The sequence below is a fragment of the Strongylocentrotus purpuratus genome, unplaced genomic scaffold, assembly GCF_000002235.5.
Source record: "Strongylocentrotus purpuratus isolate Spur 01 unplaced genomic scaffold, Spur_5.0 spur5_scaffold_14, whole genome shotgun sequence".
Classification (NCBI taxonomy): domain Eukaryota; kingdom Metazoa; phylum Echinodermata; class Echinoidea; order Camarodonta; family Strongylocentrotidae; genus Strongylocentrotus; species Strongylocentrotus purpuratus.
In genome coordinates, this window is record NW_022145599.1 from 19,692,803 (window position 1) to 19,719,495 (window position 26,693).

Sequence of the window (26,693 nt, forward strand, 5' to 3'; positions counted from 1 at the left end):
TTTCATTTTGTTCATAAATCTCACAAATCTCACTAGATCTATTTTTGACAAAGTGTTTAACAGCATTTCTATAAAAATGGCAAATTCCTTTATCTATAAATTCAGTCGAGTTCATAATTTGAATAAACAGAGTTTTTATCCAAGTTGATATCATGAGGCCGCTATCCTCGTCAAGCTTTGCTTATGATTGCGGTCTCCTGCACTTTTCCAACAGAATAGTTCGGATAATACTTTAAATTTATGATAATATGTTATGGAAATAATAAGTTTCGTTATTATATGTAAATATATTATTAAAAAAAAAATCATTTTGACATGAAGAAATTATTGTTTGTTTATGTTGTATTATATCTTACATGTATATTATGTTCTTTGTTATTCAGTCATATTTTATTTGGAAAACATGCAGAAATAAAATCAAAGCAAATCAAATCATTTATAAGTTAATAAATTAATTAGAAATTGGATTTCGAATTGAGCGAATTAAGTGAATCACGAATAAGGAGATGCGACTATACAGTATGAGCAGAGAGATATGAGGGGGAGCGAAATTTCAATGAATGATGTCACACGACAAACAGCTCTAGACATTTCATTGTATACACGCTTATCAATTCAGTCAAAACCTATTTGTAAAAGTAATGAAACGTCGTGTGATTCACAACTCAAAGAGATTAACCTATTATGTCAACATGCGACCGAGCCCCTCTTTTCTGATCTACCAAAATGTTTCAAAGCAAATAAGCATAACTACAAGATACAGCTGGTGAAACGTGACGTATACTACTACGAAAAGTTTTATCAAACTCAAAGAACATATAGGAAGATTTCATCAAATCGGAGCAAGAGTTATGAGTATATTACACATCACACAGTTGCTATTGACGCTGAGAGCGCCCGTCGGCTGCCCAGTTAATTTTTGAAGAAGGATACTTGAGTGCGTACTTATGTATTTCATCGGTGCTTCAGTCCCTCGAATAATCGTGCTTATAGGGGATCCGGCGCCGCTCTGTTAAAGTTTAATCTGGTATTCACTTCGTGCAACCATCTGTGGAACAATTAGGATGTTCGAATTTGCTACCATGCCCGCCTGGCCCGCAGGCACAGACACTTAGCAACCGCTCGACACGATCAATACCCATTGAGAAACTGTGTTTTATAATTATATATATATCTTATCGGCAGCATTCTGTTTAGTACACATGTGCTATAAATTACACGAAATTGCTCACATCAATTCTGGTACTACATGGAAATAATCTTGCAGTAGCAGTTGGCAAGGTAAGTTGGGTTTTGAAGAACTTGTTTGCTTGTCGTATAGTGTAAACCTGATATACGTGTCTTGTTGGAATAATGGCTAGAATCCATAAAAGTTGTCGTAAACACCCAACTACAACGCACATAAAGGGTATAAACTCCAAAGTATAATGTGTTCAAAGGTATCTTTCAAATCCACGGATGTTTATACAACTATAAAGTTTTAGGCTACTGCCACACTATATAAGATGTTCAGGGAGAAAGGGAATATAACCTAAATATTATAGTCTAAACATAGACTTATTATTATAAAGGTATATAGTTGAACTCTTTTGAGTATAGAGAAACGAATCCACGAACAAATTTAGATCACTATTTGAGCTAGTATGTTTTATACGTACAGTATATTTTGCATGTATAAAAGGAATGCCTTCTTTACGAAAGTAACAGGTTTTATAGCTAGTTTACCAGATTATTTTTTAATCGCTTAAAATTAAGAAAAGTGTTATTCAAAGATTGAATAACAGGTAAAATTGGAACCATATCAAATGTCATTAACAGGGATATTCCTATTAATAAAAGTAGGATGTCCTTTCTAGCACCTCACAAACTTTCCAACGCATACGTAGACATATTTTATGTAGCCATATATCAAAGTGTACATTACACGCATAAAAGTATTGATGAGGAAATAGAACTGTACTATTACTAAATGTAAAACACGTTAAAATAGACCTACAAGTTAAAGAGAGGGTATAAAATCATTTTCAAGGACACCATGTCGAGGACATTCGAATGGAAATACACAAAGTAAATATTTTCTTTAGGTTGTTGTTACTGTTCATAAAATTCGGATGCACTCATTTTTTCCTAAGTTTATGTTTATTCAAACCAAATCAAACATAAACAATGGTACAAGATATAACAGCAAAGAACACAAGAATGATAGGTTTGGGACCCCAGTGAAGCACAGCTTGTGAACCTTTTAACTTTAAAAATGATTCATCATCATGTTCATTTTTATGGGAATACCAAATCATGTTTAAAGGATGATTTCTTTTCTCTTGTATAGGTTTCATTAACTGTTGTACCAACTCATATTACTGACTCTTAAATTCATAATAACTTCTATCTTGTTCGTATAACCTCTAACGGTTGGTCAAAATAGGTACCAACTCTGAATTAACCGATTATGAAACATTGTATGGTTTTAGGAATGTATACTCCTATGGTGGCGGATTTTAATCAATATTATTGGATCAAACTTTTACACTCGGGTGTAAATCAATACTATACCCTTTATTCCCATGTGCTGTAATTACGTTCTGTTTGGTCAATGGCCAAAGGAACATGGCTGATACAAGCGGTTGTGAAACCTATAATCAATAAAACAGATCAATATTTTGGTGTCTTAGACCGTCTTATTCTATGCAACTACATATATGTTGACAAGTATTTCAAGGTTAAATTGTCAACGTAAACTATTACTCCTTTGTATAACAGTTGTACTTGATTATAATGACATTCATGATTATAGTGTGTACATAGTCGTTTATCATATTGTCATTCTGAATTGACAAAATTTGGTATGCACACTAGAACTTAGCATGTGGACTACGATAGGTCTCTACTACATGTATGATTATGTAGCAAGAAAAAATGTGTTATTGAATGTCTAATTTAATTGATAGATTTCTTCGCGCCTACGGTCTCCTTTGAGTACATAATGAGATAAAGCTTCAAATCTATGTTCATTCTTTGAGCGAGAGCTGTTCGTTTGAAATTAGGCCTCTTACCTTGATTTTGTTAATACTGGAGATCTAATCATGATTTATTTAAAATCAATATCCACTTGTTTTGTTGGTATTTTCTTCTTCACAAATGGTAATATTGGTTTGTAAATGTTGGTAATAGTAAGATAAATCTTCACATCTATGTTTATTCTTTGAGCGAGAGCTATTGATTTGAAATCTGGGCCCCGTTGCCCAAAAACTTACCATCGATGGTAACTTTGTCACCAATGGTAACTAGTAATAATAACATTACAGATAATTAGAAACTTACTCTAAACAAAACTGCCCTATGCGAGTTGAAATAGGTAGCCAATAAAGAGATCTAAGAATAGGAGTTATGTGTTCATATTTTCTGGTTTTGGTAATGAGACTGCTATGTTCTGAATACGTTGGAGTGGAGAAATGGTGGACTACCATGGACAACTTTGATTGGCTGTTGAGCCCTGTTACCATGGTAGTTGCCATCGATGGCAAAGTTACCATCAATAGTAAGTTTCATGCAACGGGGCCTATATGTCGCTTATCTCGATTTTATAAAGGAGATCTAATCATGATTTATTCAAAATCAATTTCCAAATATTGTGTTTTTTCCTTCACAAGCGGTTGTATTCGTTCATAAATGTTGACACATGTAAATTGTAATAGTAAGATAAATCTTCACATCTATGTTTATTCTTTGAGCTGTTCATTTGAAATTAGGCCTCTTATCTTGATTTCTATAATGGAGATCTAATCATGATTTATTAAAAAATCAATTTCCTCTTGTTGTGTTGATATTTACTTCTTCACAAATGGTAATATTGGTTCGTCATGGTGATATCAATATGTTTGGCAAAATAGGAACAAGGACGGCTCATTGAAGGTCATCAATCTTGTTTCTCACGCTCGTCCCTCAAAACTAATTTGACAATAATTGTTCCTCGGCAAATATCCCGCACTTACCGATTTCCCAACTTCAGCCCTTGATCAAATGTTATACCTTACCCTGAACCTAAACTAAAATCCGATTGGAACCCTAACCCTGTAACTTTGACAAAGTAAAACCCTGGGCAGTTATCGCAGGAGCATGCATGCCGGGTCATTCCAAATTCATAGCACTTCTTGTTTCTTTAAAATTACTTTTGTGGTATACATCGCGACAGTCATGACTTTTCACCGGCCTGCTATCAAAGAAATGCCTTTCAATGGGAAGTTCATTGTGTGACTTAATGCGCTACAAATTTGAAAAGTATTAATGATCCATGTAACAATACATCAACCAGATTATGAGCACACATTGCACTCATGACAATTTGATCGTTTTCTCTTTTTATTTCCTTTTGTGCATGCACTAGATTGTCACGTCACTTTTGAATAATAGAGTGATTTGAGGCATCACCATGGCAACCGATCAACAAACACCGCGGCTGCTGGAGGAGAAGAGAAATGGAGTCAGTTAGCTGAGGGTTGAAGGAGAAAGACAGACAGAGAGGGAGAGAGAGAAAGGGAGACAGACAGACGAACTTGATATGAATGACTTTTGACCTTGCACACGACAAGTGCACCATCCATCATTGCACAGAGAGAGGTACTTCAAAGGAAGGAGGAAATACATGTACAATACGTGGGAAGACTCGGAGCAGACAACAAGTGTCTTTCCCCATGAATTGTCATTTGTCATTTCGATTGCATTGGAGGGTGAGACGTCAGGCGTAGATTATGACAGTGGATGTGTAAATGCAATCTTCTTGACAGATTTAGTTTTGTCAGTATAGTTTTTACGTTTTGACAAAAGCAAACATGGACCACCTGGGCCTATTCTCTTCGGAATACCAATACAGGATTGTTTGTATTACATGTTAATTTTGATTTGACATCGTTTTGTGCTGAGAAAAGGAGAGTGACAAAATCGTTAAACATTTCACTTCGTGAAATTAATTACTTTTATTTATTACAAATCAACCGCTATGTGATGTTCTGTGGTTGCACTGCTACCATGAGAGGCTCGCAATCGAATCGCATTGAAATTAATCAACAGCGGTGAAAATACTAATTGAGCTATTGCGTGCGTGTCGTTCATTGGCTACATTTTGATTAAAATTATGGATTGAGCACAGTGAGTGTATTCATGAAAGATTTGCCGGACTGATTCTGAGCCGTTTCATTTCATCGAGGGGCTGTAGATATAGATCATATTGATCTGTATAGCCCGCAGAGAATGAGAACGAAATTGCTGCTGAACAACAAAATATGATTTGTGATCGGTCAGAAAGAGATTTCATTTGAGACGATGGCCCAGAGGCTGACCGAAGCGATTGTCCGTCTGCGTTACCGCCAGATAAAAGCCTTGCTTGACCAGGGGGTCAATATCAATAACAAGCTGGACAATGGAAGGACCCCCCTCATGGTCACCCTAGGCATACATGACGATGAAAAGCGCAGGCACATGTTCAGGTTCCTCGTCCATCACGGTGCCGAGATGCTTGAATCGGATGATGATGACGTCACAATTTTTCATCATTGCTGTCGTCTGGGTTTTCTAGATCTGATGGAGATCATCTTGAAGAAGGCCGGGGTAAGCGCTGTGAACATGATGGGACGCGACAAACATGGCAGGAATGCTCTGTATCATGCGGTGGCTAGCGAGGATGCGGAGATTGTGAATAAGGTCCTTGATCACATTAATTTGAGACAGCAGAGCGTTGATGTACCCGACAATGATGGTCTGACGCCGCTTTTGTACGCCAGGCGTCTGGGGTTGACGGACATTGCTGACACACTGATCACCAGAGGGAAAGCCAATCCGCGTATATGTGACCGCGAAATGCACATGAACGCTGAGGGGTGGGCCGAGGCTGCAAGACGCAGAGAACAAGAAGAGCAAGCCCACGCCAAGAAAATGTCCCGAGAACGATACATGATCTGTCCACCTATAGATCATGCCACGAGGCGAAAAGAAAAAATCTCTAAGATGAAATCGAAAACTGTTTTCATGCCAAATCTTACCACGAAAAATTCGAACATCAAATCTTCAGTATCGTCACCGACATCATCCTTGCCGACTGACAGTATCCCTCCGATCGACAACCATCCCATGCGATTACCAAGCTTATCTCAATCAAACAACCTCTCGCAATATCCCTTCCCAAACGGCAACGACGTCGATCTTAGAACGAAGTCAATCGACTCTGCCATCACACTCCTGGGGCTCGCATCACAAACGGCAGACGACAAACAATACGCGCAATCGTTTGTATCCAGCAGACAACATAAGCCTGTCGGGCATGCAGAGAGCAAGAGCAGCAATCGCCATTTACAGAGGACATGGGCGACGATGATGGATGCGTACTCGATCCAAAATCAGGCAAACTTTCGGCAGCCCGCCAAAGCACCAACCCTGCCAGATATAAACGCTGACGTGGATGGATCTGGCCAACGGACAAAGATGTCGACGCTTGCGTTCATCATGCGAGCGACGCGAGGAGGAAAAGGAAAAGGGAAAAATCCTCGAGGAAAACACAGGTTGAATAGCATCTCCGAACCCGTGGGCGACGGAGACCGCGGGCATCGAAGGAAGGTCTCGCGACGGAAGACTTCGACGATGTCTGCACATCCGGATGATACATCTAAGGAGGCGTTGTCTGCCATGCAAGAGGACGAATCGGAGGGGGGTCGGAACAAGAAGAAAAAGGACAGTCAAACTTCATCTCAAAAGCAAGAACCTTTGCCGAACATCACAGTATCGTGATGTTCTCTACAAAGATAATGTATTCACTGCATTGCTTGATTGGTTTCAACAATATTGCTTTACTTTTATAACTTGCTTTGTTTTTATAGCCAATATGTAAACACATCATGTCTATCTTGCACTATGGTTTATTGAAAGTTAAGTGTACCACATCAGATTCTGTATTTGATTAATTTCTTTACTTTAGCTGAAATGGATTATGTAGTGGTATTTCTTGATGTGACCATAGTCAGCAATAATTAGGGATCAATGTTAATTACCTAATCTACCTAATATTATTGAAAATAAGTCTATTTCAATTTGATTCGCAAAAAAGGAAAGAGTACTTGCATGGTTTGTCAAATTATTTCTTCTTTTTCTACTCCCAGGGCCAATATCTTCTACACCCATCTTTCTATCCCAAAATTATTTTCTAGTGATCGCACCCCTCCTGTTCATGCTCTTATCTTGTTTTAGTCACTTCCGATTTTTTTTGTGCAAGTCAGATTTAAAGGATGGAGTATGTGGCCCTTGAGTCATTGACTATTTTATCAGAAAGCACAATTTGTTCGTGTGTCAGATTAAAATGGTTTTTATCCACAACTTGGTGGGTGACAACTGGAATGTATTTGTCAGTTTTAGGCATCCAAGTCTATAAAAGAGAGGAACACATTCTGTTCATCTTAAGATTACACTATTAGGACTAGGGGCGCTCAAAGGGGACTGGCAATCCCCCCACGATTTTTGTTGCTTTATCATCAAAACAAATTATAAGCAGCCCTTTTTCTTTGCTTGATAAAATCGGGACCCATAATACTCTGGCTCCGCCACTATTTAAAGACTACTACTAGGTCTCTACTATTTTGGAAACGCGAATTGGCATTAATACATGATTTCCTTCTTTTATTAGCTGAATGTTAATCGTTATTGAGAACAAAAATGTAACCGACAGTTCTAAGTGTAAACTTCAATAATATTGTGAGTGTCGAAACGTCCTTTAAGTGTGTAGCATCACGGTCTTTTTTTGGCGCCAAAGTGGGAAATGTTACGAAATGTATGATGTGATGATTCAAGATGTATAATGTTTTTATACACAGGTCGGGATTTTGTATAAATTAGGCAGGCGATATCAGAATTAAATTCATAAGATAGGCCGTGTAGTAGCAAACTGTTTGAGTGATGATTAGTCGTTTCATTATTATTTAATTACAATTATTAACGGAAGAAAACAATCTTTCCATTCCGCATTCACTTTTCTGTCCTGCGTAATATTTGTTTGAATATGTTCCAGAAACAAATTATACCTCCAAATTTCACGTTGTTACATTCTGTTAAACGGGACAGAACTATAAACACGATGTATATGTAGTGATTGAATCGACTCTTCAATTTTATTTATCACTGTCCTTGCAGGTGTATTTGCACAAGGGATAAAGTCATACTCTAGCCTATCTCTCCTTCTTTATCCTCAATTGTTATTGATCGCTCTGTTAAAAATCCTCTTTCTTTCTATCACAGTAGAACGTGCTTAGTGATCTCTATACCTATAGCTTTGAAAATGTCCACAAGTGTTTTGACATTTTCAAAATTCGTCCTGTGCTCGAAATTATCCGGGATAACATGATGTAAACAGATTTGTAAACATTGAGTCCAACTATCAGAGATAGACTGGACAGCGGACATCAAATATTGAATATCGTAAGCAACCATTGTGTGAGATATTGCTATACTAAGATTCATGATTTACAATCGTTTGTTTTCTGTCATTATGTTTTCATTTCAATATCAAATTACCTATACTTGAAAAGATAGAAACAATAATGATAGGAATATACTGCAGTGGAAAATCTTCGTGTGTTTTCTTACTTTCGTCTGGTTGGTCGGTGTAGTGTAAATATAGTTGCCTGTAAATTAAAAAAAAAAAAAACACTGAAATGTTTCCATTGAAGAAGACTTTTTTTTTGGGGGGGGGGGGGATCTATATCGAGCGCACCAAACACCTTTTTTTTTCTTCAATTTAATTTAATTTGTTCATTCATAACTAATTTTGTGAGGATTTTATTTTTTAAGTGGGAGGGGAAGGAATTAGTATTTATGCACGATCAGGAAAATAGAGTGACATGAATTTGCTTTCACTATCTCAATTTTTTTTTGTAGGATTGTAGTTTGATTTGTCATTTTGAATACATCATTTCTTTTTCTCGCAATGTGCTATATCGCCAAAATGTCTAATATATATTTAATTGCATTGTATTGAGTCTGATGCGAGCAATAATATGAATATTGCGAGATATTCCGATGAACAATACAAGAAATATATTGTGTAAATGGCACTATATTGGCCATCGTTACATTTATTATTGTATGTGTGATCCTTCAAGAACTAATCGATGTGCCTTTTATAGAAGAAAAAAAAATCGATTATTCCGTAATTCTTATCCGTCTTTCGTTCAATAGATTATTGTACATCTCAGTGTAACTGTACTTAAAGTGAATCATATTTCCAAAGCGACTTTTTTTTTTTTTTTTTTTTACTTTTCATTGATATGTTTTGCATGTGTTATACTTCAGGAAATAAATGATGTGCCTTCTATTGCAAAAAAGGAAAAGATTAATTTTGTTTGTTTATTCCGCAATTCTTATCCGTGTTTCGTATAATAGATTATTGTAGGCCTACATCTCAGTGTAACTACACTTAAAGTGAATCATATTTCCAAAACGTTTTTTGTTTACTTTTCATTGATATTATGTAATTAAACGGTTTTGAATGCTGGAGTATAAAGATAGGAACTCCTTCCTTTGTTTAGGTACTTAAATTATCAAGCAGCACAAGATAATTTATATAGTTATTTTTTATTAATGGGCCTATACTGTATGAGACACGAACATGTAGCAGAAAAGCTTCGGCATAACATGCGTGAACATGAAAGACTGTTAAGAGGAAGAAGAAGGAGAAGGCGAAGAGGAAGGGCGAGGGAGAGGAGGAGAACAAAAAGAATGAGGAGGGAAAATCAGAGGAGGAGAAGGAAAAGGAGGAGGTGAAAATGGTGATTGATCAATCTACAAGATTTTGACATAAGAAGAAAAAAAAAGAACCAAGCTTCCTGATCACGTTGCTCTAAATCGTATCACTTAATTAGCTCGATATAATTATTCCAATATCAGTTAAACCCATCTAAGCCTATATTTTCTATAATAAAACAACAAAATATATCTTTCAAAATGCCAAGAAAGAAGTCCTTGTTATGAATATATGCCCCGCTTTTTATGATAATTTTTGTTGTAAACCCCTTCCTTATTTTTCCGATCACCGAATGCAGGAACATGAAAAGAGCACTGCTAGATCGAGTCAATACTACTATGTGTTCTAAGCCTGTCAATAACTGAAAAGCACTTAAATTATTCAATTCGATAATTGAAGACTTAAAAGGTTTGATATCAGAGCGCTCTTCTCATCAAATATTGTCTTACTTGTCGAACAAATATAGCTCTGGCTTCTTCCCAGACTATTATGTCCACAAGCGACTTTTCATGTGAAACGGCATTTAAGTGCGAGTTGAATTATGTTAAAGTTGTAAATGCACTTGCTGAATCCATGGATGATCATTCCGTGTTTTAAATTCAACCTAAGAACATTAAAATAAGAAGAAAAAAGATTAGGTCTATTGATAATACAAATATAGGTGATGAGTTCGAAGACTTGCAATTATTGATCTAGTAATTTCCACTGCCACAACCTTTGCGTTAGGATATTTCTAAATATTTACTCTGTCTAAAGAGAGAGCAGATTGACAGATAGAGAGAGGAAGAAACAGAGAGAGAGAGAGAGAGAGAGAGAGGGGGGGGGGGAGAAAGGGGAGGGGGGAGCAGAATAAGAGAGAACGAGAGAGGTGGTGAGAGGGGGGGACTCAGAGATAGTGAAGGATAATAATGAGAGAGAAAGGGTTATATATATATATATATATAGAGAGAGAGAGAGAGAGAGAGAGAGAGAGAGAGGGGGGGGGGGGATGGGATGGGATGTATATGACAGCTAGAGAGACCAAGGAATGGAAATGGGGGGGGGGGGGGGGGGGGTTCTAGAGTCAACAGATCATAATCGATTGCTGCACTTTTTTTAGAATTCAAATTTATCTTTGTGCACTTCATTTTCTTCCTTGGAATCCGAGATCGTGCAACTTTGTCAAAGTAGGTTTCCACTCTTTTTCGATAGGTTTCATTCGAGTCGTATTACAGTGTCAATCTGCTGTAGATTGTAATAATCAATTCCAAATCGTCTTTGAGCAATCAATTTCAAGAACAAGTCATCACAATTCGTCGCAAAGGCAAGACCTTGTAACAGCGATTGACGCTTTGACGAAATCAATTGGAAAACGACGAAATTGATTTAATCATAGTACGAACTCGACTATAATTATGAGATGAGCAAGATTGATTAGGCAGTTGCGGGACGAAATTGAATGGAAATAAAAGTTCAAAATTGATATAAAATGGGTATCACAATTAACTGAATCAATATTTGAGCCAGAGAAAAAGAAACAGCGCCATCTAATTATCATTGATGAATAACTCGAAGAACCGTATAGCCCACAGAACTACATGTATTTACATTTCTTTGGTATAGCCAGGCGCCCAGGCGGATATAATTTTTTCAGATTGGACATCCTTAAAGAGAAGGTTCATTGATTTAAAAAACTAACTTTAATGTCATTATTGCAAAGGTGAAACTTTGATTGGCCAAGGTTATCAAAAGCCAATGCTTGGAAACATTCGAAGTAATGATTATTAGCAATTACAAAACGCCCCGACATAGCACCTGAAAAGCTCTCCGGTCGCTGCTGAGATATGACGTCACATGTTGAATATGATGTGCACAAGCAGACGATCTTCCATGACATCTCACACAATTTCAGTGCCTGTTTTGTCATTTTTTCCCAGTTATTTCTCTTACTTCAATGCCCTCAGGCTAAATATTTAATCTGTTGCCCAACTCTAAACCCCGTGCATGTTATCATTTTGATGAAAAATGCAAGGATTACAAAAAAAAAAAGGGAATCCGTCGCTTGTAAATAAAATAAGACGCCATTGTATTTTCAGCTGCATACACCGAGGTATGTTCGGCGTTTAAAGAGGGAACAAATGACGTCCATGCTATCATTCTGGAGGTTTTTTAATTTGAAAGTGTGGTTTCTTTGATTGTTCATTAACCCCTATCCTGTGTATTTACATTTTACAAACAAAAGAATTTAGTTATCAGAATAGGGGTCATATCCCTTTTTGAATGGTGTAAAATTCCATCACATTTTTATACACTAAACTCATTATATTTTGAGAAGTAAAAGCATTGCAATTAATATGTTCATTCTTTATGGGATGTCGTCTGCTTGGGCAGGGTTGGTTCATATTGTGAATGCATAAAACATCGTTATTTTCCGGCGAATCTCTCGCATATCCCAGATGCTATGGAGGTTGTTTTATTTGTATTTTTTAAAATAAATCCCCCGATATCTAGTTGACCTAAAACTTGCATGATGGCCATCTGTTAGCATACCAGTGTTTAGTAATACGCTATTTGCCATATTTGTGATTTTCTATGAACCCGCACTTAAAACTGACATCAACAACAAAGAAAAAACAACAAGAACGACTACTCATATATGTGATCCCATATGGTCTAGTGGTTAGGATCCGGCGCTCTCACCGCCGTGGCCCGGGTTCGATTCCCGGTGTGGGAAGCAAAATAATCTTTTTTGCTCTTTAAAGGTATATTTTATTGTATCTCTGTCTGCCATCATTCATATCGTTATAACGATCACAAAATTCCTCAGGAGTTAAAAACAAGAAAATTTAGAAAATAAACAAGAAGAAATGAAATTAGCGGAGGGAAGAGGGACTTGGTTACATTGTTCAGATGAGAGCAAAGGGTGCTAAGGTAGTTACTTCAATGCTAGACGTACACTTAAAGATAATCTGAAAGTTTGAGTGAAAACTGACAATTATTAATGATAACAATTGGAAAAAACTGATCTGATCGATTCCATAAATCTTCCAACTATATATTATTACAATTTAATTACATTTAAGGTGAATGTTAATTGTCACAATGCAATGAATAGGCCATTTTCGTAATGTAACCAAATTTAATGCATAGGTCTTTGTGAAGTGCCTCAATACAAACTATTTCATTCACCTGATAAGAATAATAGTATTTTAATAGACAGAATCCTAACTGCATACATTAGTTGTTGCCAGGTTGGACAAACATTATGGCTTGACCTACCTAGCAACACTTGATATATGCAGTTGCATTCTGACTATTGAAATACTATTATTCCTATCAGGTGAATGAAATAATTTGTATTGAGGCACTTCACAAAGACCTATGCATTAAATTTGGTTACATTACGAAAATGGCCTATTGGCTCTTTTTACCATTCCCGACAGTTAAGTGTTGAAAGATTTTAAAAAGACTGACTTGTGCCTTATTTTCATGAACAAAACTGTAGGAAAATTTAAAAATGGTTGGGAGAATTTAATGTTAGAGGGTATCACACAGTGACGCCTTCAAATAAAACCATAAATAGCTTTGTGGTTCGGAGAAGTTTTTCAAGATTTTTTGCATGTTAGAGGGTTAGTACAGTATGGAAGGAATATAATAAGTAACATTTCATACACAAATTAGGCATTTTTTCCATCAACCTTCAACAATGAGTCACAATGAGTCACTTTAAAGGTACAAGTATATTTATTTTTAAAAATAGACAAGAAGAAATGGAATTAGCGAAGGAGATCGAGAAGCACTTTAACACTTCACTTCAGAAAATGGGACAACTTCCGTAGTCCAGGACGGCGAGGCAAACATTTCTATCATAGACTCAAACATTTTATATAAAGTTGTTATAGGGACATGGAAGAGACTGGATTTCCAACGACCGTGTAGATGTGGCTGTATTCGGAAAGGGAGGGGAATTTGGGAGTTTTGGGTATGGAAGGGGTGGATAGGTAAGATTGTATGTGTATGTGTCTGCGTGTGTGTGCGTGTGTTATTGAAAAATTATTAATTCAGTTCACAACATATCATATTATTATAAGTGAGTAATAACTTCCAACTGTACATAATTATGTTATGTTTCTCTGATAATTAGTAAAGGCCTACATGTTTTGTCATGCATTTAGAATAATTTGATAACGAGATGTAAAAATGGTAAGGGGCGATTTGTTATTATCTAATTCATTCATGTCTAACATGAATGAATGTAACTTTCTCTCCTCACTAAACGTGCCCTAATTAAAGCTACGCTCGCCCGCATTTATAAATGATTGTAATCATGTTAATTATCAAAGGTCTTTTCAGTCTTCTGTTATGAGAATGTGCTTATACCCCTATCAGAATTTGGGTTTTCCTCTTTATAAGATGTAATTTTTCGCACTGCCATCTCACAAATCTCGCTCGCAAATTAATATTTAGACCATGACACCCAACTGCAAAGTATGATGTTTAAGCAAACAACGACTGACGAACTGGAATGATGCTTTTGACTAAATCGACTGGAAAATGGCGAAATTGATTCAATCATGCAGTGTAGTACAGGCGCGTACGCAGGATTTTTTCAAGGGGGGGGGGGGGGGGGGGGTTTAACATTTATAAATCGGGCCGAAAATTTCGCTACGACTCAGCCAGCCGCTGAATAAGCGGGGGGGGGGGGGGGGGGGGGGGGATAAGAGGACACATTTTTTTTTTTTTTTGGGGGGGGGGGGGGGGGGTCTCGAAATTTGAAAATTTGACATTTTGCTCCGTTGGGGGGGGGGGGTTAAGGTCAGCTTTTTTAGGTCAACCACGGGAATATTTTTATTTTTTATTTTTTTTTAATAAAAACAAAAACAAAACAAAATTCCAAAAGGGGGGGGGGGTTAGAGAAATTTAGGGGGGGGGGGGGGGTTTACACACAAAAAAATTACCAAGGGGGGGGGGGGGTTTAACCCCCCAACCCCCCCCCCCCCCTGTGTACGCGCCTGGTGTAGTATGTTGGTAGCCGAGGATGACGAACTCGATTTGATTTTGACGAAATTGGATGTAAATCATTGAAATTGATTGGACAAAGTTCGAAAATGAATGATCAAAGACGAAAACAACTTTTATGAGTTGAGCAAGATTGATTAGGCAGTTGCGGGACGAAATCGAATGGAAACAAAAGTGTTAAGATTGATATAATGGGTATCACAACCAGACGATTCAACTAAATTTAATCAAACCCTCCTGGGCCTCACTGAATCAATATTTGAGCCAGAGAAAAAGAAACAGCGCCATCTAATTATCATTGATGTAAAACTCGAAGAACCGTTTTGCCTACAGAAATATTTACAGTTCTGGTCTAGCCAGGCGGATATAATCTTTTCTGATTGGACATCCCATCGAATGAGAACGGCCTTCGCACAAAAATCAATTGTTTACACCGGTCCAGTATTTTGATATAACATATATCCATCTCTTAAACAAAGTACCAGTCTATACACATTAAAAAAAAAAAGATAAAAATTAAACTTTTAAACACACAAGAATCTCGGTTTGTTTGACTCTCGACTCAATCTCTTTCTCCCTCATTCTACTGATCTAACCTACTTTTTCTAGAGCTTTTGCAATCTTTCATTTTCCTTTTTTGTATCTTTCTTCCTTTTTCCACTTTTTTATTTCCCCTCCCCCCAAACAAAAATCTATAATTTCTTTGCTACATATTTGTCTATTTATTGATTTCTAAGCATACTTTATTCATGTTACATTGTAAAACCAAGGAGGATATTACAAGCTGGTATCTCTTTGGTAAAACAGCATCTGATGAACTAACACTTCTCTTCTAGTTAGTTCCTATTCTCGTGCTTTTTCTATTATATTTGTCGTTTAATTGCCTATACTTTGTACTATAATTATTCATTGTATTATGTTTAGCATGAGAAATAAAATCATTTGAATCATCCTTAACCCCCCCTCCCCCACCCCAAGAACAATAACAAGAAGAACAACAACTTATGTATGTGATCCCATATGGTCTAGTGGTTAGGATCCGGCGCTCTCACCGCCGTGGCCCGGGTTCGATTCCCGGTGTGGGAAGCAAAATAATCTTTTATATTTTATTGTATCTCTGACTGACATCATTCCTGTCGTGTCATGATTAAAAAATTCCTCAAGAATTAATTTAAAAAAAATAGAAATTAGACAAGAAGAAATGGAACTAGCGGAGAAGAGAGGCACCTTGCCACTTCACTCCAGGAAATGGGACAACTGTCATAATTAATATAGTTTATATAATTTAGTTAGTGGGACATGGAAGTGGAATTTAGGAGTTTGGGGATATAGAAGGAGAAGGGGAGGAGGGGGGGGGCGGTGGATAGGTTAGATTGTATGTGTGTCTGTCTGCGTGTTTGTGCGTGTGTGTGAGTCTCTTGTTTAGAATTTTATTCATTCAGTTCACAACATATCATATTAATAACTTCCAACTGTATATAATTCTGTTATGTTTCTCTGATAATTAGTAACTAAACGCATATATTATTTGTAATGTAACTTCAATATATTGTCATTATGTTTAATCATATTTATTATCATTCTGTTATTATTTTTTGCGCATTGAATGAACAATTAAATGTATTTATTTTAAAAAAATGGTGGGAGGGAGGGATGGAGACATAGAGGGTTAGAGAGAGAGAGAGAGAGAGAAGGGGGGGGGGAGGTGAAAGGAAGGAAGGAAGGAATAGAGAGAGAGAGAGAGAGAGAGAGAGAGAGGCATACATAACAGAGATATAAAGAACACGAATAAGAGATATTATACTGTCAAAGTAATATGTGTGTGCTATTTATTTACGTTTTAAAAGTTTCGTCAGTTACTCCAGGCATTCAGATGGTATTTGACCTTTCATTTTGACCCGAACGCTGGGATTTGGTCGTTGACAAACAGTGAAACCCGTCTTGCTGTGAGGTTTATTCAAACTCTTAAGTATATTCCTTCAATGCAACTTTCCCCGCAGCCTCGTTTACTTATAATCGTTTTGTTTCCATTTTGTCAAGGCCTAGTCTTAGGATATTAGTATGTAAAAATAAATGAAAATAAACATTTTCAGAGGTGGCTCTTTTGTTTAAAGAGATGGAATGCACTATATGACATTTTCGCCTGTATTGAATAGGGTATATAAAGGGGTAACATTACAGAGAAGGAGAGGCGAATAATAAATATTACAGATGGAGAGAGAGAGAGAGAGGCGAATCATTAGAGATGGAATGAGAGAGAGAGAGAGAGAGAGAGAAGAGAGAGAGAGAGAGAGATGGAATGAGAGAGAGAGAGAGAGAAGAGAGAAGAGAGAGAGAGAGAGAGCGAGAGAGAGAGAGAAATATACTCTTCCTCCACTACCGCCACCACTAGTATAGCTCTTCCTCCACCACCGCCGCAAAAAGTAAACCTCTTCCTCCACAGCCGCCACTCGAATTATACACCTCTTCCTCCATCACTGCCACCCTGCGTATATATCTCTTCCTCTACCACCGCCACCAGAAGTATATCTCTTCCTCCACCACCGCCACCCTAAGTATACCTTTTCCTCCACCACTGCCACCCTAAGTATACCTTTTCCTCCACCACCGCCACCCTAAGTATACCTTTTCCTCCACCACCGCCACCCTAAGTATATCTCTTCCTCCTTCACCGCCACCCTAAGTATACCTCTTCCTTCACCACCGCCACCCTAAGTATACCTTTTCCTCCACCACCGCCACCCTAAGTATACCTTTTCCTCCACCACCGCCACCCTAAGTATACCTTTTCCTCCTCCTCCACCACAGTTAAAATTTTTGTGAACAAGTTGTTTAAAAGTTTAAACAACTCTTGATTAACGGGTGACCTGATCTAAGAGTTGTTTAAAATGTTAAGCAACTCGAGTTGTTTAAAGTTTAAACACTTAGTTGATCAACATTTTGAACAACTTGTTTAAAATCACAATTTAAACAACTGGTGTTGTTTAAAGACGGTTGTTTAAAAAGGAGCTGTTGTTCAGTGGGGATTGTTTACACCAACTGGGTTGTTTAAAGAAAGTTGTTTAAAAAGGAGCTGTTGTTCAGTGGGGATTGTTTACACCAACTGGGTTGTTTAAAGAAAGTTGTTTAAAAAGGAGCTGTTGTTCAGTGGGGGTTGTTTACACCAACTGGGTTGTTTAAAGAAAGTTGTTTAAAAAGGAGCTGTTGTTCAGTGGGGATTGTTTACACCAACTGGGTTGTTTAAAGAAAGTTGTTTAAAAAGGAGCTGTTGTTCAGTGGGGGTTGTTTACACCAACTGGGTTGTTTAAAGAAAGTTGTTTAAAAAGGAGCTGTTGTTCAGTGGGGGTTGTTTACAACAAAAGGGTTGTATAATGGGGTATAATTTGGGTTTGATACTCTGAATAAGTGCACCACTACTTCTGGGTCTCTATATAGGTATATGAAGACTACAAGACTACAATATGGTAGGGTAATTCTGCAATTAATGAATTAGCGCCAAAACAGTGCCCATTTTGCATGAGCGCGCATGCACGCACGTATAAACTGCATATATAGGGATACATGCAATCTATATGGCAAGGAATTTAGCACACGTTATAAACGAGTGCGCGATCAGTGCCGCACTGCATGACGCGACGATTTTAAGTCTACCTTTATTCTGACATTTGCGTACAGATACTGAAAATTGTAACTGTGAACTTACGCTATAAGTTAAAAACTTCAAATTGGTTAATAGAAAAGTGATTTCAATTAAGACATTGAATCCCCAGTCACTTAGAAGCGCGTCGGTAGCTTGGTCGGCCATGATGTGTGTTGTGTTGTGGGTTGGAAAGTAAAAACTATTAAGCTAAATAAATGTAAGTATAGAGACAAACAATATGGAGCCTGCAGAAACACGTGTGGTTGCTTTGGTAGTTTAATCCAGACTCAATGTCCATGTGCTTTTACATATGTATCAATCTGTGTAGTCAACAGAAGACCCTTGCATATACTTGCATTGTGTGTATGCATCTAATATGAATAACAATGAGCTGTGCCTGAACAGCAGCACTGCATTTCTAAGTGGCATGTTAATTTCAATTGCATGTTAGTTTCAAGGAACCTGTTTCTAAACATAACAATGTGAAATAAAGCTTTTAGCCAGCGCGCACTTTACTGGCACGAGACACATGACGTCATATGTAAACAACACTGTCTAAAAGCTCTCGTATAGTAAATATAGCAGTCATTAAATTTTAAACAACGAATGTTTAACAAAATTACTTTCGTTTCGAGCAACATTGTTTACAATTTGTTCAACTGTTGTTTAAGATAGTGTACAACTGTAAGTGAACATCACTTTTTTAAACAGCGTTTTTACTGTGTAAGTATACCTTTTCCTCCACCACCGCCACCCTAAGTATACCTTTTCCTCCACCACCGCCACCCTAAGTATACCTCTTCCTCCACCACCGCCACCCTAAGTATACCTTTTCCTCCACCACCGCCACCCGAAGTATACCTCTTCCTCCACCACCGTCGCCAGAAGTATAAATCTTCCTCTACCACCGCCACCCTAAGTATACCTTTTCCTCCACCAACGCCATCCTAAGTATACTTATTCCTCCACCACCGCCACCCTAAGTATATACCTTTTCTTTCACCACCGCCACCCGAAGTATATCTCTTCCTCTACCACCGCCACCAGAAGTATAACTCTTCCTCCACCACCATCACCCGAAGTATATCTCAAAACAGCAGCAGCGATTACAACCAAACAAAAAAACTCAGCAAAGGAACTAGACCGACAATTAAAAACAAATCTGATAGACGACCAAAATTATTTACATGTCGTTTCAACAAGCAAAAACGGAATATATTTTAGTTGGCACCAGATCCATAATTTCCGAATCACTACTCGAAACAACCTGAACCCAGGTCGACACCTTATATTTGCTTGTATCCAATTTGTTGTGCCCTTCATTCTACCTTAATATCCAGAACTTATCTTTAGAACTCAGTGCTACATGGTTGCCATCCTTTTGAGCAGCAATGCTGATATATAAACAATTTCAATGATTTCATTTTTCAGGATAGTTTCCTCTCTTTTCCCGTGTTGAGTATACCTGTCAAAAGTCAATCTTGCCTTAATTGCCCCTGAAGCATCAGTGTCCTCTTTGCTCTGCACTATTTGCAAATTGGCAACATAAAGACTACCACGGTTATCTGCGGAACAGTATACATACTGCCAAGAATCGTCTGATAGAGACAATGCTTCACTGCCATCAGGGTTCAGAATTTTGATGATAGGTCCAGAGTCCTCGATGCCTGGCTGCGAGATGACAAAACTTCCAGTAGGTAGAGCATGAAGCTGCCTAGGTTTCACACCAGAACATGAAATGGAGTGATCAATCAGGCCTTCTGCGGTCAGAATATCAATGCAGCCATTCAGACAATCACCAGCTAAGAGTGTGCCAGATGGCCCAACATCAATGGAATACCAGTCGTGACCTGCAGCTGGTTTAATGTCATAAAGAAACTCTAAATCTGAGCCATAGATCTGAATGTGCTTTCCAAGAACAGCGATTTTACCGCAAGGAAGAACAGTGATTCCCCTTAATGTCCCATTTCCCAGAAGCATTTCAATGTCCTTTGAGTGAGTGAGCTTTCCATTATCTGCATAACTAGAAAGCCTGGTATCGTAGTGGCTCGTTTCAACCTGCTCCTGAGCAAAAAACAGACCTTATGCAGATGTATGGGATTGAGAGACACTGTGTGATGCTCCCAGAACAAAGCCACCTTTCGGAAGGGGCGCTAGAAAGGAACCTGCCTTACCCACTTCACTCAATGAATTGCTACATACCTGCTCCCATAAGCATATCACCTGACCCAGGCCATAGGCTCTCTCATCTGGAACCAAACTCATTCGTGATATTTTACTCTTGACAGGATAGAGGCACAACGCATCACTTATTCTTACACGCTCCTCTACCTCCTTGGTGCTATGTAGTATCATATCTTGTTTCGATAAGATCTCTGTTGCATCAAGTTCAAAGTTTCAAGTTTCAAGTTTTATTTATCTTTCTTTCATAACACACATTACAAATATGACATGAATATAAAAAGTGAACAGAATATGGCGTTACAATAGAAAGATGAGGTGACCTTGGTTGAAAGCAAGGCTTGTGGATTTAAGGTCCCTCATGAGTAGTTCATGAGTATGTCCTAAAAGAACAAACTCGTCAGATAAGAATAATGTATACATTTAAATGATTACAAAACTAAACTAACTAAACAACTGATAAAATATTAAACATAAATAAGTACAATTAAATCTACTGAGTACTAAATAATGGCTATAAACAACTGGAACAGGAATATACTACGAGCAACAGGAATGAAATACAGACAAAAACTAAACAAGACAGACAGATGAATGGATGTTAGAAACGGGAGTAGAATTAGCTGACCTATATAGCAAATAATTTTCTTAAATATTGATCACAACTATAAATCTAGATGATATCGACTCAAATACAGTAACTTCAGTTTGCGCTTAAATACATAAATACTGACCGATTGCGCTATTCTTGGTTCAAGGGAATTCCAAAACCTAGGCCCAGTGGACCCCAAAGTAGTAAGGGCAAATTGCGTTCTAACAAGAGGTAAGTGATATGCTTGCGCCTGTCGTGTGGAATAATTATGAACTTGGTTATTTTTCTTAAATATTCCAGCCAAGGCCACTGGCAGTAGACCTGCATTCAATTCATACATTAGAGCTCCTAGTTGTAAATGATAAATATCTTCAGCTTTCAAAACACCACTATTACAAAAAAGAACATCTGTATGCGCAAGATAGTGAGTATTACAAACAATTCGTATCACTCTTTTCTGTACCAGTAGTAATTTATCCATTTGAGATTTGAATGAGTTGCCCCAAGCTAGCACACCATAGTGCAAATATGGCAAAATTAAAGTTGCGTACAACATACGTAAAATATTCAGCGGGGACACAGATTTCAATTTATAAATTACACCAGTATTTCGTGACAATAATTTACAAAGCTTACTAATATGGTACTTCCAATTTAAATGTTCATCAATATGCAAGCCAAGAAATTTAAATGTAGATACCCTTTCAATCTCAACACCATCAAACGTTACATTGCCAGGCAATATACTCAGGGAATTACTAAAGAGCATATAATTAGTTTTTTTTAGATTTAAAGACAACTTGTTTGCATGAATCCACAAAGTCGCATTAGTCAACTCGGAGTTTACAGTCTGCAAAAGAGTTTGTGGATTTCTGTGAGAGAAAAATACACTTGAGTCAGAAAATAATCTGCAAATAATCAATTCTTGTGCGTCAAAGATTACTTCGGATGATGCAGCTGTTTGGTCCTGAATGGGTGTGATAGAAGACCATAGATCCTTGAGCAGCTGATGCCTTTCATCTTCAAGTTCATGTAGTACTTTGCTTTCATGATCCTTAATAAGCCGCCAAACATCATTGATGTTTGTTTTCACTTCCTTACTTAACACATCTAACTTGTCAGTATCTCTTGCCACAAGGTCTAAAGCATTAGCGCACATTTCCTGCTTGTGTTTCACTTGCTCTTTCAGTTGATCCAAGCTTTTACTGATCTTGATCTTTGTCGCGGCAACAGCGCTCTGGATCTCATTAAAATCATGCCCTCGATCATGATGGTCATCACGACAATCATCACAAAGAGGCTTCTGGCAAGGGACACATATGTGATCGGCAAGGCGCTCTGAATGTCCAGGCTCGCAACATTTACTCTTCACCTCACTTACTACGACACACTGCAGAAAGTCACCGTGTTGTGCATTGTACGTGTTATGAGCAGAGATGCAATTGTCGCAGATGTAAATGTGTTCTTTGCAAGCGTCATGACGACAATAGTGTCGAGCAGGGTGTCTCCCGCAGATATCACATCGGACTGAAGAGTGAACGTACAGAACTGGTTTAGCGATGGAATCCATTGTGTCAATAGATTTTCATCAGGCTCATTGATCACAGCATGGACTAAGAATTAGGTCCATGTTCACAGTAACCATTGAGTTTGAGTGTCAGAGTTTAAACGAGCTAGAGTTAACCAGTACAGGTTTTATTTAGCCTACACAAGTCCAACAGCTCAGCAACCACAACTCTTGGCGTAATGATAATTATAATAGTTTAGCTCCGACTTTTATAGAGGTCGAGAGCCACTGCATCCACAAACGGCAATCGATACCGACGTACGTCACGCAATCACACAATACCCGGCTTTCGATAGGGGCGATCTAGGGATGACCTCGTGTCGTCCTTTGTCCACTGTAGATCTAAACGCTCGCGGCAAAAAGGACAAAGCACGAACACGAGGTAAACGCGTGGTAAAGATCACGCGATACGGTCTATCACGAAATGGCATGACCTCCGGAAGCATCCGGTGTGATCCATATATAACCCATTATAACTATATGAAGCCTATTAAGAATCCTCTTGGCCCATATGGCCCCGTGTAAAATCCAATCTGGGGCCCATCTGCATGGTTCCATGTGGGGACATCTGGGCCAAGTGGGCCCCAGATGGGCTGCGAGCCTGGGCCCATATAATCCTGGTGAAGATTGCCGGGCCCATCTGGGTCAAATAGGCCAAGTTGTAACCAGATGGGCCCCACAACATTTTGCTATCTGGGAGAAAGAGAGAGAGAGAGGGCAAGGGAGGGGGGATGGAGAAAGAGAGAGAGATAGATAGAGAGAGAGAGAGAGAGAGAGGGGTGTGAGAGAGCCTGGGAGTATCAGCTTTAGAGTTCTTTTTTCTTAGGAGGGGAGGGGGGGGGGACTACAAATATTAGTTTGGGAGTTTCAGAATGCAACAGCATTGGGTGATAGTTAAAATATATCTAGACAGTAATTCCTTTAAAAATGTAGTGCTGCAAAAAGGAACTATATCTTCAATCGAGTTTTTCACGAAACTGGGTTTCTGAAGCACACTGAGTTGGCGCATTTCTTCAGGGCACTCGACATGTTGTTTGATAATTCACTATTACTTGTTGTTCTCGAGCTCTCCTGAACTCACTACGGTACTGTCTTACATAATACGGATTATGTGCGACTATGTCCATCGATCCAACCTTTGTCCACTGTAGATCTAAATGCTTGCGGCACAAAGGACAAAGCATGAACACGAGGTAAACGCGTGGTGATAGTACGTCACACTAGACGGTCTAGCACGAAATGGCACGACCTCCAGAGGCATGCATCCGGTGCATGTGATCCGTTGTTTGAGCATAGATCTAAAGCGACACGATAGAATCTTGATAAAGGTATCTAATGCATTTACAAGAAAGGGAGAAGTGTAAGGGAGAAAGAGAGAGAGAGAGAGAGCGAGGAACGATGGATAGAGAGGGAGAGAGAGACAGTGGGGTGTTCGGAAGTATTATGTAGTTCGGATGTAAGAGTCTGGGGGAGGATCAGCTTTAGACTTTTTTTGTTTTTAGGGGGGGGGGGAATAAAAATATTATAGTTTGGGAGTTTCAAAATGCAACAGCATTGTGTGAAAGCTAAAAGCAATCTAGACAGTAATTACTTTAGGAGTGTGCTGCAAAATGTGATAATTAATCTTCAATCGAGTGGTTGGAGAAACTGGGTTTCTGTGAGCACACTGCGTTGGTGCATTTCTTCAGGCCGGCACTCGACATGTTGTGGCAACTGCCGTCCTTTGTCTTCGGTAGATCTTAACGCTCCATGGCATGAAGGACAAATCACGAACATGAGGTAAACGCGTGGTAAAAGTCAGGTCAGACGGTCTAGCACGAAATGTCACGACCTCCGGAGGCATGCATCCGGTGCATGTGATCCGTTGTTTGAGCATAGATCTAAAGCGACACGATAGAATCTTGATAAAGGTATCTAATGCATTTACAAGAAAGGGAGAAGTGTAAGGGAGAAAGAGAGAGAGAGAGAGCGAGGAACGATGGATAGAGAGGGAGAGAGAGACAGTGGGGTGTTCGGAAGTATTATGTAGTTCGGATGTAAGAGTCTGGGGGAGGATCAGCTTTAGACTTTTTTTGTTTTTAGGGGGGGGGGGGAATACAAATATTATAGTTTGGGAGTTTCAAAATGCAACAGCATTGTGTGAAAGCTAAAAGCAATCTAGACAGTAATTACTTTAGGAGTGTGCTGCAAAATGTGCTAATTAATCTTCAATCGAGTGGTTGGAGAAACTGGGTTTCTGTGAGCACACTGCCTTGGTGCATTTCTTCAGGCCGGCACTCGACATGTTGTGGCAACTGCCGTCCTTTGTCTTCGGTAGATCTTAACGCTCCATGGCATGAAGGACAAATCACGAACATGAGGTAAACGCGTGGTAAAAGTCAGGTCAGACGGTCTAGCACGAAATGTCACGACCTCCGGAGGCATGCATCCGGTGCATGTGATCCGTTGTTTGAGTATAGATCTAAAGCGACACGATAGAATCTTGATAAAGGTATCTAATGCATTTACAAGAAAGGGAGAAGTGTAAGGGAGAAAGAGAGAGAGAGAGAGAGAGAGAGCGCGAGGAACGATGGATAGAGAGGGAGAGAGAGACAGTGGGGTTTCGGAAGTATCATGTAGTCCCCATGTAGTTCGGATGTGAGAGTCTGGGGGGAGGATCAGCTTTAAACTTTTTTTGTTTTTAGGGGGGGGGGGACTACAAATATTACAGTTTGGGAGTTTCAAAATGCAACAGCATTGTGTGAAAGCTAAAAGCAATCTAGACAGTAATTACTTCAGGAGTGTGCTGCAAAATGTGCTAATTAATCTTCAATCGAGTGGTTGGAGAAACTGGGTTTCTGTGAGCACACTGCGTTGGTGCATTTTTTCAGGCCGGCACTGGACATGTTGTGGCAACTGCCGTCCTTTGTCTTCAGTAGATCTAAACGCTCCATGGCATGAAGGACAAAGCACGAACATGAGGTAAACGCGTGGTAAAAGTCAGGTCAGACGGTCTAGCACGAAATGTCACGACCTCCGGAGGCATGCATCCGGTGCATGTAATCCGTTGTTTGAGTATAGATCTAAAGCGACACGATAGAATCTTGATAAAGGTATCTAATGCATTTACAAGAAAGGGAGAAGTGTAAGGGAGAAAGAGAGAGAGAGAGAGAGAGCGCGCGAGGAACGATGGATAGAGAGGGAGAGAGAGAGACAGTGGGGTGTTCGGAAGTATCATGTAGTCCCCATGTAGTTCGGATGTGAGAGTCTTGGGGGGAGGATCAGATTTAGACTTTTTTTGTTTTTTAGGGGGGGGGGACTACAAATATTACAGTTTGGGAGTTTCAAAATGCAACAGCATTGTGTGAAAGCTAAAAGCAATCTAGACAGTAATTACTCCGGGAGTGTGCTGCAAAATGTGCTAATTAATCTTCAATCGAGTGGTTGGAGAAACTGGGTTTCTGTGAGCACACTGCGTTGGTGCATTTTTTCAGGCCGGCACTCGACATGTTGTGGCAACTGCCGTCCTTTGTCTTCAGTAGATCTAAACGCTCCATGGCATGAAGGACAAAGCACGAACATGAGGTAAACGCGTGGTAAAAGTCAGGTCAGACGGTCTAGCACGAAATGTCACGACCTCCGGAGGCATGCATCCGGTGCATGTGATCTGTTGTTTGAGCATAGATCTAAAGCGACACGATAGAATCTTGATAAAGGTATCTAATGCATTTACAAGAAAGGGAGAAGTGTAAGGGAGAAAGAGAGAGAGAGAGAGCGAGGAACGATGGATAGAGAGGGAGAGAGAGACAGTGGGGTGTTCGGAAGTATTATGTAGTTCGGATGTAAGAGTCTGGGGGAGGATCAGCTTTAGACTTTTTTTGTTTTTAGGGGGGGGGGGGGGAATACAAATATTATAGTTTGGGAGTTTCAAAATGCAACAGCATTGTGTGAAAGCTAA

General features: G+C 38.8%; 2 protein-coding genes and 2 non-coding genes across 4 annotated transcripts; 3 read left to right on the forward strand and 1 right to left on the reverse strand.

The window, feature by feature from the left end:
- The first annotated feature begins 655 nt into the window (after positions 1–655).
- On the forward strand, positions 656–7,579 carry LOC100890020. The gene is made up of 2 exons (XM_003725324.3): positions 656–1,281; positions 4,385–7,579. Exon 2 carries the CDS (start codon positions 5,320–5,322, stop codon positions 6,775–6,777), a length of 1,458 nt encoding a protein of 485 aa, XP_003725372.1. The 5' UTR covers positions 656–1,281; positions 4,385–5,319; the 3' UTR covers positions 6,778–7,579.
- Positions 7,580–12,419: 4,840 nt separating this feature from the next.
- Positions 12,420–12,491, forward strand: TRNAE-CUC. The gene has a single exon. It is a non-coding gene; the product is annotated as a tRNA-Glu (tRNA).
- A 3,299-nt stretch (positions 12,492–15,790) lies between these two features.
- On the forward strand, positions 15,791–15,862 carry TRNAE-CUC. Its single transcript has one exon. It is a non-coding gene; the product is annotated as a tRNA-Glu (tRNA).
- A 5,023-nt stretch (positions 15,863–20,885) lies between these two features.
- On the reverse strand, positions 20,886–23,023 carry LOC115923526. The gene is made up of 2 exons (XM_030984407.1): positions 21,946–23,023; positions 20,886–21,843 (listed from the first exon to the last, which is right to left on the reverse strand). Exons 1-2 carry the CDS (start codon positions 22,757–22,759, stop codon positions 21,263–21,265), a joined length of 1,395 nt encoding a protein of 464 aa, XP_030840267.1. The 5' UTR covers positions 22,760–23,023; the 3' UTR covers positions 20,886–21,262.
- Positions 23,024–26,693: the final 3,670 nt, after the last annotated feature.